The 15,808-nt window shown below is 52.6% G+C and overlaps 1 protein-coding gene across 3 annotated transcripts in view; it reads left to right on the forward strand.

Annotated features, from left to right (window-relative positions):
• The window catches only part of SOGA1 (suppressor of glucose, autophagy associated 1), a 68,487-nt gene that overhangs the window by 9,498 nt on the left and 43,181 nt on the right, over positions 1-15,808 (forward strand). For all 3 annotated transcript variants that reach the window (XM_059133291.1, XM_059133290.1, XM_059133292.1), the window contains exon 2: positions 10,860-11,084. In XM_059133291.1, coding sequence (XP_058989274.1) covers positions 10,860-11,084 — 225 coding nt within the window. The remainder of the gene's footprint in view (positions 1-10,859; positions 11,085-15,808) is intronic.

Genomic DNA, 15,808 nt, shown 5'->3' on the forward strand with positions numbered 1-15,808 from the left:
TCTGCCTCCCTCAGCCTCACCTCACCCCTGTTCCACGCAAGCTCCCTTGTGTTCCTCACACAGGGCCCTCAGTCCCTGTGCTCTTCCTGCCCTCGGGGGCCTTGGTGCTTGGTGCTTGCATTTCCCTCCCCTTTCCCCTTTCTCTTGGTCCCTGTCATGTCCTCATAGTCCTCGTTGCCCCCGCCCCCCCAATCCTGTGCACACATGCTCATTCAGCTGCAGGCCTGGCTCCTGTGTTAGAGGACCAGGAACTTTCTGTGGGCTCCTTGGGGACATTTACCTCAACAGTAATTAGATTATTCATTGGGTAATTACAGGTTGTGCGTCAGCCCTATATGCTCTGCCTTACCTGGGTGGGACCCAGCCCCTTCCTTTTACATAGGTGTACACTGAAGCTCAGAGAGGTGGAAGGGTTTGGCAGAGGTCACACAGCCTGGAGATGCCAAGAGGCAGAAGGGCAGGCGTCTGGTGGGGCTCCTTGAAGGGCACCTGGCAGGGGGATGGCACAAGCAAAGGCTCCAAGGTGTGACATCCTGGGATATGCTGGAGCCACTTCCTCACCTCTCTCTCTCCCTCCCCAGAGACCTCTGAGCCCTGTTCTCTCCCTGCTTTGAGATTTGGCTGCAGCCCAGAGGCCATTTGGAAGATGTTTTAAACAGATCCAGATCTGAATGCTGCCTTCCTTCCTGTTCACACAGAAAGCGGGACACCGTCAGGCACTCCCACTGTGAGCAGCCCCCCTGGAGGCTATGGGGGCTGCAGATGCTTCTCTGTTCTCTTGGGGGAGGCCTGGAATGGGCCAGTGGCAAGCCAGGCCCAGACTTGGGTGTCTTCTCACCCCCGCCCCCCACCTGTGTCTGCTCTCATGGGCAGAGCTGTGCCAGGTTTGGGGAGGCACACTCCAGATTGGCTGTGGAGCCTTCATCTCCTTGAGCCTCTGATTATTGGTAAAATGGACGCCTGCGACAGGAGACTGTTGTTAAGCTGAGATAGCGGACACTTGTGCAGAGTTCAGCCAATTATCAGGCACAAGGTAAACCCTTGTAAAGATTAACTGTGGCCCCATTATAGAGACTTGTCTAGTCGAGTTTATAAGAGCTCAAACTGGACTTGACTCCTGGCTGTGCCACTTAGCATGTAACCTTGAGCAACATTGTTGACCTGTTTGACCTTGGTTCCTCACCGATCAGTGGTGGGGCTGGGGATATAGTGAGGCAGTGGGTGCTGCCCGGCCTGTGCCTGGGACGGAGAGAGTACTCTTGCCTGTTATGATTTATTGGTGTTGGAGGGGCAAGTCCAAGACCCTTGTCTTCCCTCATGACCATGTGGGTCACCAGGTAGCCTCTGTGCCAGCATGGCCATACCTGATTGGGTGTCCTGGCCCTTCTCTAGGACCTTTGTCCCTGATTGTCCCCAAACTAGAGCCCAGCTTTCACCCAAGGAGGCTAATCTGCATTGAGCTCTGGGCTGGGAGAGGACTCCTGGACTCTGCTGGACTCTGGGTCTTTGGGGGCGGGGGAGGGGCATGTGATTGTTCCTAATCTCTCTCTAGGATTCAGTGTCCCTGCCTTTTCTGCCCCAACCCACCACTCCTTGCTACTCCTGGAGTCTTTTGTTTGGAATGGGGAGGGAAGTGGAGCTTTGCAGAGCCTTCTGCGCTCCTTGAGGTCCAACTGCAGTGATCTCATCTGGAGCCTTGACAGACCTGGGGGATGGACAGAAGGGATAGCAGATGGCTGCCCTAGCCTCTCGGGGGGCTGGCATGCCGCCTCTGTGGCCACTGTTGACCCACCCTGCAGGTCACCCTTCCGGGCTGGGGTGAGTGCCCGAGGCCAGAGCCAGGGTGGCAGACGGCAGGCAGCCTGGGCTTTTGCCCGAGGGAGGGACCGTGGTGGCCAGGGCTGTGTGGGGAGAAGACGGGCCAGGCAAAGGCTCCTGTCCCTTCCTGCAATGGTTGCTGTCTCACAGATGGAAAGTTCTGGATCCTTCAGCTTAGCTCTGTCATTCTTCCTGGGTCTGCCTGCCTGTCGGCAGGTCCAGTCCCTGGAACCTGCATTCCCAAGTATGTCCCAAGGCCACATACTTGGGAATGCAGTCTGGGGCTTGATAGGCCAGGATTTGAGGCCCACCAATAGCTCCGAAGCCTCCATGGGCATTAGCTTCGCAGAATCACAGAATTAGATTTACACACAGCAGCGCTGACTGGAGGTGATTTTTCTGCAGGGGACTGGAAAAGGATGGAATCTTCCTGTCTTAGGACCCCTTTATTAATTATTTATCTTTATTGAGCTGATCCCTTTGTGTGCCAGGCACTGGGCTCGGCTCTCTCCTCCTGAAGCTCACCTCTTAGCAGTAGAGACCTACATTCCATAAGCAAACAGATCAATAAGTAAAATAATTAAGATCACAGATAAGCCTGTGACATGTCCCATGAAAGAAACAGGTTCGGAATGAATACAGTGGGCCTATAGGGGTCTGGAAGACTTCTCTGGAGAGGAGGAATTTACGTGGAGGCTTCGAGCATGAGGGGAGCCAGGAGCGCCAAGATACAGGGACAGAAGTCCAGGCAGAGTGACGGGCAGGGGCAGAGGCTTAGTGGTGGGACAGGTGAGGTGATTGTTGGGGGAACAGCCAGTGCGGGGAGGTAGAAGTAGGGAAGTGGGCAGGGGTCGGGCTTTAGTATTGCTGTTAGGGCAGGGGATAAATATGCAGTAAAGTGAGTTTTGGCAGAGGCTTACAATTCTGTAATCACCACCGCACTCAAGAGGTGGAATGGTCCCATTGCCCCCCCAAAACTCCTTCTGTTCCCCCCTTTTTTGTAAAGATTTTAAAAATCTATTTATGACAGAGAGATAGTGAGAGAGGGAACACAAGCACAGGGGAGCTGGAGAGGGAGAATCAGGCTTCCCGCTGAGCAAGGAGCCCAATGTGCGGCTCGATCCCAGGACCCTGGGACCATGACCTGAGCCGAAGGCAGACACTTAATGACTGAGCCACCCAAGTGCCCCAGTCTTTCTCTTTCCAGATGTCATATAAAGGGGGTCCTCCAGTGGCCTGCTGAGTCTGGTTTCCTTCACCCGGCAGAATATGTTTGTGCCTGGGCCCCAGTGATTGCAGGTCTCCATCATTCATTTGTTTTCATTGCTGCATAGTATTCCCCACATGGATGGGCCACCATGTCTTGATCTACTTGCTGAGGGTCATTTGGGTCATTTCCAAATCTTAATGATTCTTGGAGAGTTTTAAACAGGGGAGTAACGTGGTTAAAAAAAAAAAGAACAAAACCCTCCATGTACTAAGTGGAGAACAGATTAGTGGAGAGAAGAGTAGCTATCCCAAGAGTTAAATTCAATGATTTGCTGATGAATCTGACTTACTATAGAGACTCAATAATTGTTCATACAAAAAGGCTGTGCCCTGGGGCAGCCGGGGAGGCTTCTTGGTGGATATGGCATTTGAGGTGGAGGGGTGTGGAGGTGGGGGATAGACAGTGGAAGAAGGCCCAGGTCGTACAGATCCCCTGTGGGAGCTGGCGGCGCTGAGATGCTGCCCCCCCTCCTCCGGACTCAGCCTTGGTGTACCAGGGTGGTCTGTAGGGCTCATATCCCTGCTCCCTAGGGGTGCTCGGTGAACAGGCATCCACCCTAGCCTTACGCGGGCTGACTCTCTTGGGTGGGAGGTAGATGGGGGACCTCTGCTCTGGTATGGTTTCTTCCTCAGTGGCTGGTAAGAGGTGACCTCCTGCCTTCAGGAACCTTCTGTGCTCCTGCTTCCCTCCCTGTTCCCTCAGCGCTGGCTAGCAGTTCCCAGCCATCGCCACTTGTATGTTTCTGCAGAGGGTACTTGAGTTTGGTCACTTTCATCTCCAATCCTGCAGGTCAAGAGACCTCATTGTCTCTTCCTCCAGACCAATTCCACCAGACCCATGCATCTGGAATCATTGTCATGTGCAAGTGTTCCTGTGGGCCCCAAACCTAAACTCCCCCATTCTGTCCTCATCATACAAAGATTCATCACCTTATGCATGTATGGGTTTCTTGCAGAAAGCATTATTTCCTGCAACATTTAAATGTGGCTTGACAGGGCACCTGGGTGTTTCAGTTGGTAAAGCATCTGACTTTGGCTCAGGTCATGATCCCAGGGTCCTGGGATCAAGCCCCATCTGGGGCTCTTTGCTCAGTGGGGATTCTGCTTCTTCCTCTCCCCTTGCCCCTGCTTGTGCTCTCTCTCTCTCAAATGAGTAAACAAAATGTTAAAAAAATTAAAAAATAAGAATAAGTTTTTAAAAATGTGGCTTGAAAGTGGCTCTTTGCTTCTCTAGCTTTGTGGCCCGATGGAGAAGAGAGAGGATCGGGGGGGGGGGGAGGTGGCGACCCAGACCCACAGAGACGGCAACTCTAGAAGGAACACGGGCTCCCTCTTATTTTGTGCCGTGGACTCTCTCTGCTGAGAATAATTCTCAGAATAATGTTTTTAAGTGTCTCAAACACAAAGGAAACTGGATATACTGAAATATAGTTACCAAACCGTATTTCTGAATTATGATATAGTAATATATGTGTTTATTAACTCATCAGGTTTGGTGACTAGTATAATTTCAAAGTACTGATGAGGATAAAAACTGTGTTGAGATTTCTGCAGCTGTTATGTGATGTGAAAATACCTCTGGTTTCTCTTCGTGCCAAACTCTCGGGTACTGCTGATACACCTGTGACTTGTCTGGGATGGAAGAAAATGTGAATTCTTAGTTAGAGGTTGGTGAAAATTAAGATATGCTTTTTTTTCTTTTTTTTCCTCTTCCCATCGAAGTTCATGGGCTCCCTGAATTCTGGTGCAGACGAAAGAGTCTGAAGTCTGCAATGAATCCTGCTTGGAGTCTCTCTGTGACTTTGGGCACAGCCCACCTTCCCTGTGCTCTTGTGTAGTTCTTCATCTCTAGAACAGAGGTGGTGATTCTGGTCCTGTGTGTCCATGGGGTTTCTGTGACGAGCCATGAGATGATTCAGATGGAAAGTCTTCATAAACCGTGAAGCCCCGTGCTGCCATGCGAGGTCTCGCTATTATTAGCGGTAGCGTGAGCTCATGTTTGGTCCTCTGGCCCAGAATGGACCAAGAGACTCTTCCTGACCAATTCCCCCAGGATTCCTGGGAACTGATCCATTTCGGGGAGCGGGTCCGCCTCAGAGAGGCTGCTTCCTGCAGGCTGACCTCATGGATCGCTGGGAGGCTGTGTAGGGGGGATGGACAGAGATGCACTTGTGGGTTGGGAGTGGGTGGGTGAGCAGGAGCTCCCTGGGTAGAGAGACCCCGTCCGGGCTCTCCCTGATTCTTTGCAACTGGCCTGGGGCTGCAGTCTGGAGAGCCTGCACACCTTGGTCTGTGGGGAGAGACTGGATGAGGCAGAGGCCACGCTCATTCTTCCAGTCATTCCGGTAGACCGTGACAAGGGCCAGTCCTGGGCAGGGGACCAGACACAAGTCTCTGCTGGCGCCTGCCATTCTCCCAGCTTGGGAAAGGCAGACTTGAAAATAGGCAAATGCAACCTGAACTTGTTGTTAGTACAGAGAAGAATGGCGTTCAGAGTGTGTGGTTTGGGAGAGGATAGAATGCTCTGGAAGGAGGATATAAATTAGGAGTTAGCCTGGCAGAGGCCTTTCTAGTGGCAGGACTAGCCCTGGCCAACCTGGGAGTAGAACACAGTTAAGGGCCGGCCTGGATTCCAGCTCTACCGGTCTCTTACTTGAGCAGCTCCGGGAAACTTGTGAGCCTCAGTTTCCTTGTCTGCAAAAAGGGAACATTTTCAGTACCTCCCTCACAAGGTTGGGATCAGATTATTGTGCATGACTGGACATTGTATCAGGCTGATGAATCCCTGAACTCTACCTCTGAAACTAATAATACATGCTAATGAATTTAAGTTAAAAAAAAAACTAAAGAAAAGAAAAGAGATTATTGGGTATGTATGTGCTTGGCTGGGGCCTGGTCATTTGTGAGCCTCACGATAGGTGGTAGCTCTTCTTTTTTTTTTTTAAGATTTTTTTGTGAACTAACCTCTATGTCCAATATGGGGCTCAAACTCACGACCCTGAGATTGAGTCCCATGCTCTGCTGGCTGAGCCAGCCAGGTGCCCTGAGATATCTGGATGTGGGGGGCAGAGGATGCAGGGGCGGGGCTGGGGGGGATGTGGAGTGGCAGAAACAGGGGGAAGGCCAGGACAGTTTGGATTCCAGGGTAAAGGGTTAGACCTATTGCAGAAGCCAGTGGGAAACAGTGGAGGAGACAGCAAGTGACCTTTTATTTTCAAGTTTTCTCCGATAAATAGGAATGACCTCTGTAATCAGAGCGAAATAATTATTTTCAATAAAGACTACTCTGGCAATAGGCAGGGTGCCCCATTTTTATTCTCTATCCCTGCTCACACCCGCCTTCTCAGTCCATGTTAAATAATCAGGGTCAGCTTCCAGAAGAGATGGTCAGCTTGAAGGGGTGGCCAAAGGGGATAGAGAGCTATCGAGGGGCTGGCAGGCCATGCCTGGTCTGACCACCTTTCCCCGGCTTCTTTAGGCTGGGCTTTCTGACTGTGGGGTTGAGAATAAGGGCCCCTAGGCTCTGTGATGGACGCTGCTGGCCTTTTCCTATCTGCATGGGAGAGTGAGGCTTGGGGCTCCCCCACCAGTGTTGGGGGGGGTCTCCAACAACCTTGCTGTGTCCTCACTGGGCCTGCAGAGTCCAGTGGAGTTTGTCCCCTCCCTCCCCCTTGCACAAAGTGGGGGGGGGGGGTCTGGGAGGGAGGGGTGGAGCCCCAAGGCTGCTGGGCTGTCTGTGAAGGAGTGGAGAAGGCTGAGCTCCCCTCCCCCTCTCACAGCTCCCGTTGTTGGGTCAGACTGGGGGGGGTGGGGCTGGGACTGGAGGGCCGAGCAGCCCAGGGAGATTCAGAGGCTCAGTGAGGTCTAAGAACCTCTGAAGTGGGACACCTGGGTGGCTCAGTTGGTTGGGGGTCTGCCTTCAGCTCAGGTCATGATCCCAGGGTCCTGGGATCAAGTCCCACATCGGGCTCCCTGCTTGGGGGGGAGGTTGCTCCTTCCTCTGCCTTCACTCTCCCTGCTTGTGTGCCCTCTTTCTCTCTGACAAATAAATAAATCTTAAAAAAAATATATATATATATATTTTTTCCCCATATATATATATATATATATATATATATATATATATATATATATATATATATGAAACTCTGGAGTGAAACAGGGTCTTGTCCCAAGGGCCTAGCAGCTGCTTTCCCTGACCCCACCTCGAGCCCGAGAACGCAGCGCCTGCCTGAGTCCTGCATTCGCCCGCTCCTGCTGCCCGAGTCCCAGCCGACCCGGCCTGTGCAGGCCACAAGCCCGCCTTTGTGGCCTTGCCGGCCTGCCTGGGCCGTGCCAGGAGGGGCTGACCCGCATTCTGCCTGCAGCTGGGACAGGCCCCCACGGGCCTGGGCCCCCCTCCTTAGCCCCACAGGAGATGGAGCTGGCCTGAATGCAACATCCTGCATTTTCAGAAACTGACTGTGGTCCCGGGCAGGCCCCGGGGAGCCAGCTGCTCATGTGAGAAAGATCACTGATTCATTCGCTTGTTCTGTAGATGCTTATTGAGTCTCTGCTCTGTGTCAGGCCCTGGTCTTGTGGTCCTGTCACAGATCGCTCTTGCCCTTTTAGGAAAAAGACTGGAAGGAAACCCCCTGCCTTCGTGTCACCAGGGGGGTCCCCTCCCAGAGTTTCTGATTCAGTGGATCTCCGTTGAGACCTGAGAATTTCTGTCAAGTTCCCCAGTGATGGTTATATGCTTCAAGCCCAGGAACCACTCTTTGAGAGCCAGTGTGACTTAGAACCAGGGGGAGGAATTAGGTTTCTGTATTTTCAGAATTGTTTCTATGATCATAATCTACTTTTATAAATAGAAAAAATCAGTTATTTAAAAGTAAACAAAATAAATGGTCCCCCCAAACTGACTCCAGTGCTTTGGACGTGTTCCTGTGTTGAGTGATGTCACCTCCCATAACTTAAATGTCATACTTCTATTAATGCCACCCAACATTATGAGCTTTAATGTTCTCTGCCCTTTCCCTGGGTTCATCCTGAGTTTTAGGTCCACTTAGACCTCCATATCCTCCCCGTCACCTGTCCATGTGACTTCAGGGAGAATAAGTGAGATGTTAGGAAATAGCAGGGTGGGGATTTGAACATGGGCTCATCTGGAGACTGGCTGACTTTGGGTTTAGCTGACTGGCCCATACTTCCTGAATACCGTTACCTCTATGCTTCCTTAAACCATGAGCTGAAATGGCGTGTGGACCCCTCACTTCCTCATTTCTTTTGACTGGTGTGATCATTGACTGTGCCACTTCCTCTTTTGCCGCTTTTAGTTCTGGCCATTTGGCATGGTGGCAGTGAGTCTGTGTGTGTATTGGGATAGAGGTGGAGATGGGATCCCACTGAGGTGACCCTTCCTCCGCAGCTGGTGTAGGCAGAATCATCCACTTTGGGGGTTGCTGTGGAAGCCATCCCTAGGGGAGAGGCCATGGTGGCGAGTGGGGATGAAGTCCTTGGGTCGATGGTGGGAACGGGACTGTGTCTGTCGTTGGGAGAACCAGATCCCTGTCCCCTCTGTCTTCTCCTGAGTTCAGGACCCTGTGAGAAAGGAGTGAGATGATGGGGTGAGAACTGGCCTGCTTTCTAACCCTCCTCCTGAATTAAACCAACACCCCTAGTCTCTGGGGAGCACTGGACAACCTCAGGCCTTCCCCCAGAGGGAGCCACCCATTTTCTTTGGGGGAAAGGAAGGTGTAGAGACACTGGTGAACACACTGTCTGGATTGTGGCCTCTCTCCAAGGCCTGCAGAGTTGTTCTTTTTGCTTCTTGGACCCACCTCCTTGCCCCCATCAGCACCACCCTTGGGTCCTTTCTCTGGCCCCTCAGGGATGCCTTTGGCAGATCATTCCTCCCCTGTGACTCAGTTTCTCTTTTTAGTGTACCATCTTATTTAATTACCATCTTATTTAATTCATTCAGTCATACTAAGAGTAGATATTATTTCTATTTGCTGACTCAAATTTTGTAGCACATTTGTTATTAGACATAATAATCCTCCATTTCTCCTGCTGGGTTGCCTCACTTGCTCCCTTACACTCTGTCTGATGATTGTTTCAGGTTGTTATGTCTTTTTTGTGGTTGTTTATCTAACTGCACATGTGTGCGCTCACTCAGTTAATGTTTGTTGGGAACCTGTGGGGTGCTAGGCCCATGCTGGGTGTGGGGGATACAGCAGGGACGGGGGATAGGCGTGGGGCAGTGCCCCAGATGCTCACACTCCCAGAGGGGAGACAGACTCTTAAATAGAGAATTCAGACATGCTCATGGTGACATAGAGGAAGTGAGGGACATCTGGGAGCCAGTGAGAGAGGTGGTCAGGAGCTGCCCTGAGGAAGTGAGGTCATCCCCCAACACCCTCCACTTAAAACCCAAACGCAGACTTTTTACTTGGCCTTTCAAGGCCCTAGATGGCCGACCCCCAATCTCTCTTTCCCCAGCCTCTGCTCACGCTCCTCTCACTACCCCAGCCACCTTGCTGTGTTCTGACACCCCGAGCTCTGTCCTGCCTCCGAGCTTTTGCACACACTGGACCCTCTGCCTAGAGACATCTCTCCCTGGCTGGCTGGCTGTGGGTCAGCTTCTTCTTCCCTCAGCTCAGATGTCCCTTCTTTGGAGATGGCTACCCTGACCACGTTCTGGAATACAGCCTTTCCCCAGTGCTCTAGCATGTTAGTTAGGTGTGGGGGTTTTTGTTTTTTGCCATTTATTCAGATTTTTAAGATTTGTTGGCTTATCATGTGTCTCCCCAGTGAGATCTGGGGCTCCATGCAGAAGCTGCAGGAGGGACTCCATTGGTCTCAGTCAGTATTGTCCCTTCCTGCCCCTGTGCTTGGCACAGGGCCTGGCACCTAGTTGGTACCCCTAAATGCTTGTCGAATGAGTCTGCCCTGCTTCCCCAGAGCAGTTAGGCTCCTCTTTTTTTTTTTTTTTTTAAAGATTTTATTTATTTATTTGACAGACAGATCACAAGTAGGCAGAGAGGCAGGCAGAGAGAGAGAGAGAGAGAGAGAGGAGGAAGCAGGCTCCCTGCTGAGCAGAGAGCCCGATGTGGGACTCGATCCCAGGACCCCGAGATCATGACCTGAGCCAAAGGCAGCGGCTTAACCCACTGAGCCACCCAGGCGCCCCACAGTTAGGCTCCTCTTGCTGCAACAAATTACCACCAATGGAGGGCCTTAAAACAATCCAAGATTATTATCTTCCATTCTGGAGGTTAGAAGTCTGAAAATCGAGGTGTTGGCAGGACTCCGTTGGCGAGGCCACATGAAAGGGCTCTGGGGGAGGATCTCCTCCCTTTTCCAGCTTCTAGAGGGGGCCTGTAGTCCCCTCTCCGTGCCCCTTCCTCCATCTTCAGAGCATGTCCATCTGACCTCTCCTCTGTCACGTCACTTCCTACTTTGATCCCCTGCCTCCCTCTTACAAGAACCCATGTGATTACATTGGGCTGCTGAGAATACAGGAAGATCTCCCAGTCTGGAGATCCTTAACTTCATCTGCTTTGCGAAGTCCCTTTTGCCCTATAAAGGTAACATATCCATGGGTTCTGAGAATGAGGACACAGACGTGTTTGGGGAGGGGGCCTTACTCAGCCTCGCACACCCAGGCCCCCGAGGGGCCTAGGAGAGTGTTGGGGGTGGCTTGCGTTCAGACCAGTAGACAGTGGCTCAAACCAGTAGACAGTGGTGCAGGGCCGCCTGGTGACCTGACGACCCGGCCCCCCTTGCAGGATGAGATCGAGGAGCTGCGCGCGGAGATGCTGGAGATGCGGGACGTCTACATGGAGGAGGACGTGTACCAGCTGCAGGAGCTGCGACAGCAGCTGGACCAGGCCAGCAAGACCTGCCGGATCCTGCAGTACCGGCTGCGCAAGGCTGAACGTCGTAGCCTCCGGGCCGCACAGACTGGCCAGGTGGATGGGGAGCTCATCCGGGGCCTGGAGCAGGATGTCAAGGTAAGCTTCAGGCCCTCTCCCAATACCCCGGTGGAGCCTAGGTCAGCTCCTTGTGTGTGCTTGAGTAAGTTACCTCACCTCTCTGGGCCTCATCTTCCTCATCTGTAAATTGGGTGGGGGGTCCCTGGTGAACTGACAGGGGTGTCCCAAAGTAATACTGTAAATATGAAACCTACTCACAGCGGCCACTATGAGTATCAGCCACATGCTGGGCTCTGAGTGGTCCCTGTACCAGCTGGGGAGGTTTCTTTTGCTTTGTTTTATTTAATTTAATTCAATTTTATTTATTTATTTATTTTTAAAGATTTTGTTTATTTAGTTGACAGAGATCACAAGTAGGCAGAGAGGCAGGCAGAGAGAGAGGGGGAAGCAGGCTCCCTGACGAGCAAAGAGCCTGATGCGGGGCTCTATCCCAGGACTCTGAGATCATGACCTGAGCCAAAGGCAGAGGCTTTAATACACTGAGCCACCCAGGCGCCCCTAAAATTTTATTTTTAAGTAGGCTCCATGCCCAGCATGGAGCTCAATGCCAGTCTTGAACTCACAACTCTGAGATCAAGAGCTGAGCTGAGATCAAGAGGCTGAGCCATCCAAGCGCCCCTGTGGAGATTTCTTTATTGTGCTAATGAGAGTAGTGAAGAAGGCCTGGATTGGATACGGGTTTAAATCTGGACTCCAAAGTGCCCTAATTTGGGGATTTTGAGCAGGTCACCTAAATTTCAGTTTCCTCATCTATAAAATGGGTATCCCAGCAGCCCCTGCCTCACAGGGTTCTCTGAGGGTTAGAAGAGATAATACAGGTAAGATGTCACTATAAACCCTAAAAAATGTTAGCTGTTATTATTAGTCCCATTTTCTGGATGAGGAAAGTGAGGCTCAGAGAAAGGAAGGACCTTGTGTCCAAGGCCACATGACACTCAGTGTGTAGTGGGTACGGTGCAGGCTTATCAGCCTCCTGGTGCCTGACCTCTCCTCCCTGCTGATGGGTTGGGGGCTAGCAGGAGGGACCTCCAGGAGAAAGCCCCTGCCTGTGTACCCAGCTCCCCACTTTCAGAACTCAGCCCAGTGTGAGCAAGGGGCTGCAGGAGCTGGGGGTACAGCCTGGGGCACAGCCAGGCTCTTTCTGCAGAGTTGACTTCTGAACTGAGGCCTGAGCCGGTAGTGGGGTGGGGGCTGCGGAGGGAGCCGCGGAGGGAGCCCTCTCTTTAAGGGCCAAGAGGTAAACCGTGAGCGCCAGCCCTTAGGCAGGCTCGCATTTCCCATTGTCTTTGCAGGTGCGCAGCGGGGATTACGGGTGGGCTGTGCAGGTGAGGAAACTGAGCCCAGAAGGGGTGTGTCTCCCAGGCTAAAGCTATCTGACCGGCAGCACCCCCCCCCCCCCAAAATGGTTACGCAGATATTCAAACTCCAGTCACTGGATGGAAGGGGCAAGGGAGAGGAAGAGCTGCGGAAGTTCAGGCGAAGCAGAGTTAGGGCCTGGATGGTTGGGGATTTGGGGCCAGGACACCAAAGAGTCAGCCTTAGAAAGATGAGGGAGGGACCGATGATCATGATCGACTACTGGGCCGGCAGGCCAGCGCCTCCTTGGGCGGAGTGCGGAGCAGCTGGTGTGCGTGTGGGAGGGGGTCTTGGCTGCTGCGCACGGAAGCCGCCCCTTCTGTTGGGATTTGAACTAGCCAATCAGCGTCCACCTTGGCCCCTTCACTCCCTCTTCTCCCCGCCCCTGCAGCGCCAGCTCTGAGCTCATCCCCGCAGGCCTGGTCTGGCACCGTGCTACACCCCACGTGCTGGGCTTGTTCTCATTCACTTTGGGGGTTCTTAGAATTGTGGTATCTCCTGGGAGTGCTTGATCGGCCGAGCTGGGGAGGGTCCCCAGAGCTGGGAATTCCGGGGAACTCTGACTTGCTCTGCCAGCTCCTTGGCCCAGGCCAGGACTGGCATTGGGCCACCTCTTGGGGGCCTCAGTTTCCCCTTCTGTTACATACGGGGCAGAGAGCAGCCAAATCTGTAGGGCTTTTGCCGTTCTAGTGGTTTTGTCCAGCAGGTAGGTTATTGGTGAGGGCGCCTTGAAAAACACCTTGGTATCTCTCCCCAGCAGGCTCTCTGTGGTCTTCACAGACTGCCAGCCCCACAGAGCCTCAGTGGGAACATTGCCCAGCATGGGGAAGGCAGGGTGGCAGCGGGACAAAGACCCACTCTCCCCCTTGCTTGGTGTGTGGCCCTCGCAACACTCCTTCACATCTCTGAGCCTCAGTTTCCCCTTGTGGAAAATGGAGATAAAACTAGATTCTACCTATAGAGATTTTTTTTTAAGGTTTTATTTATTTATTTTATAGGCAGAGATCAAAGGAGGCAGAGAGCCAGGCAGAGAGAGAGGAAGAAGCAGGGCTCCCCAATGAGCAGAGAGCCCGATGCGGGACTCTATCCCAGGACCACAGCCTTAGCTGAAGGCAGAGGTTTTAACCCACTGAGCCACCCAAGGCGCCCTACCTATAGAGATTTTTGTGAGGTTAAAACAAAATGGCTCAAGTAAAGACAGTGCTGGCCCCCAAATCTCGTGCGGGGTGCTTACCCAGCAAAGGAACAAATATTGGTTGTAGTGTTAATGTTCAGGAGAAGAACCTAGAAGGCAGTAGGGGGTAAGGGCAGGGAAGGGGATGCCAGAATCTCAGCCGGCCTTTGTGGATTAGAATCCTCTGGCGGGCTTGTCCATAGTGCACATTCCCAGGCCCTACCTCCCATTCCCCCTCCCTGAGGATTCAGAGTGACAGGGACAGAGACGCCCATGAGCCAAGAGGCCCAGTGAGCAGGGGGGCCGTGGCCTGGAGGCTGCTGGTTGCTTCTGGCAGGAGCCCGGCCTCAGCGCTGTAAACAGTGACCTCATGGCTGAGCACATTGTGTGCGCTTTGGGGGTTTGCCCTGGTGTCCGGAAGCTGCAGCTGCTTCACCTCCCATAGTATCTCAGCCCCCTGCCCTGGGAATAGTTGGGAGGATTGTCCGAGAATGGAATGAGACAAGCAGGTGGGGCCCTGTAAGCACATGAGTCTGTGAACCCTCTGCGGGGCTTATTACTAATACTTTGAGTACAGATATTAACATGATGTCTTCAAGCTTGGGGCCAGCAACAGGGTCAGGTGGAGAGCAGGACCCTAGAGTTGACCCACCAGATTTCAAACCTTATTTCTGTAGCTTCCTAGCCATGTGACCTTGGGCAGGTGACCTTTCCTTTTTGCACGTCAGAATGGGAATCATAAAGCCCTTCCTAATGTGGTGTCAGGAAGTGAGAGCTGATTCTTTTTTTTTTTTTTTTTTTATCATTTTATTTATGTAACTGACAGAGAGACAGCGAGAGCAGGAACATAAGCAGGGGGAATGGGAGAGTTTGGAAAGCAAGCTTCCTGTCAAGCAGGGAGCCTGATGTGGGGCTTGATCTCAGGATCCTGGGATCGTGACCTGAGCTGAAGGCAGACACCTAATGACTGAGCCTCCCAGGCGCCCTGTGAGAATTAATTCTATAAATCACCCATGAGAGGTGATAGCACGCAGTGCCACTGAGGCTCAGAGAGAGGAAGGGACAGGCAGAGACCACCAGACTCCTGCCCTCCAGGCTACCATGGTCTTCGCTTCTGTGGGCCTCTGCTGGGGGCACAGGGTCCTGTGAGACCTGAAATTAAGGGCTGTTTTGTTCACACTGGAATCCTGTAAGTTGCCTGGGGTTGGACGTTCTCCACATAGCAATCCCCGGGGGTGGGGAATAAATGGGGAAGGAGATCCTGCGGATCCTGCGGAGAATGGGGCGGAAGGAGGCTGGGGACTCATGGAAGGGGTGAAATCAATACAGTCATTTATGAACCCAAGAGGACCCAGGAATCTGCACAGATCATGACTTCTTGGTGGAGAGTGTTGCCTCCCTGGTTGAGGCCATGGTGGGGATGGAGCAATCCCTCAGTGGAGAGGAGCTGGCCCCAAGTGGGAGCACAGTTAGGAGAGAAGCCCTCACACCAGTCAGGGACACGGCCCTCCCTGGACAATGGGTGGAGTGGCTGATTGAGGGGAGCATCCCTAGTCAAGTTAGGGGAGGTACAACAGCCATTCACTCCTTCATTTCCCTCTCTTTTCACTTTTTGGAACCTTGAATTTGTTTGTTCTCCCACCAGCGTTTACCGGGCACTAGCGTGTGCCAGACCATGCCCTGCTGCTAGGACATGGGGATGTGGAGGAGCCCAGGTGTGATCCGGGGCCTTCATCTCTGTGCTCCCCACTCCTGCCTCCATGGTCTCAGCAGGGTGAATGAATGAATGAATGGGATATTCATCAGGACAGGGGCTTCTGGGTGACCTAATAGCCCCAAACTGAGGACCATAGCCAGGAGCCTGGGACTGAACACTTTCAGCAAAAAATCCTGACACCAAACTCCAGAGTGAGGCTGTGGGGTATTGGGCCCAGTCCAACAAAACGAGTGCACAGAGGTGAAGCAGTGATGTTTGGGCCTGGGTCCAGGCAGAGGGCAGAGGGCATTAAAAAATTGCATTTCTCCATGTTCCAGCCACCAGCCCAGGAGCTGTGTCATGTGTTCCTCACAGCGGCCCCGGGAGTAATAGCTCTGCTTACTAGTGACCACACTGAGACTTCAAATGTGTCATTAAACTTGCCATGGGTGTCCACACCGAAAGTGCTGGAATCGGACTCAGTGTAGTTCTACCCACCTGCCAAGTTCTTGTTCT

This window comes from Mustela lutreola, chromosome 9 (assembly GCF_030435805.1).
Source record: "Mustela lutreola isolate mMusLut2 chromosome 9, mMusLut2.pri, whole genome shotgun sequence".
NCBI lineage: Eukaryota > Metazoa > Chordata > Mammalia > Carnivora > Mustelidae > Mustela > Mustela lutreola.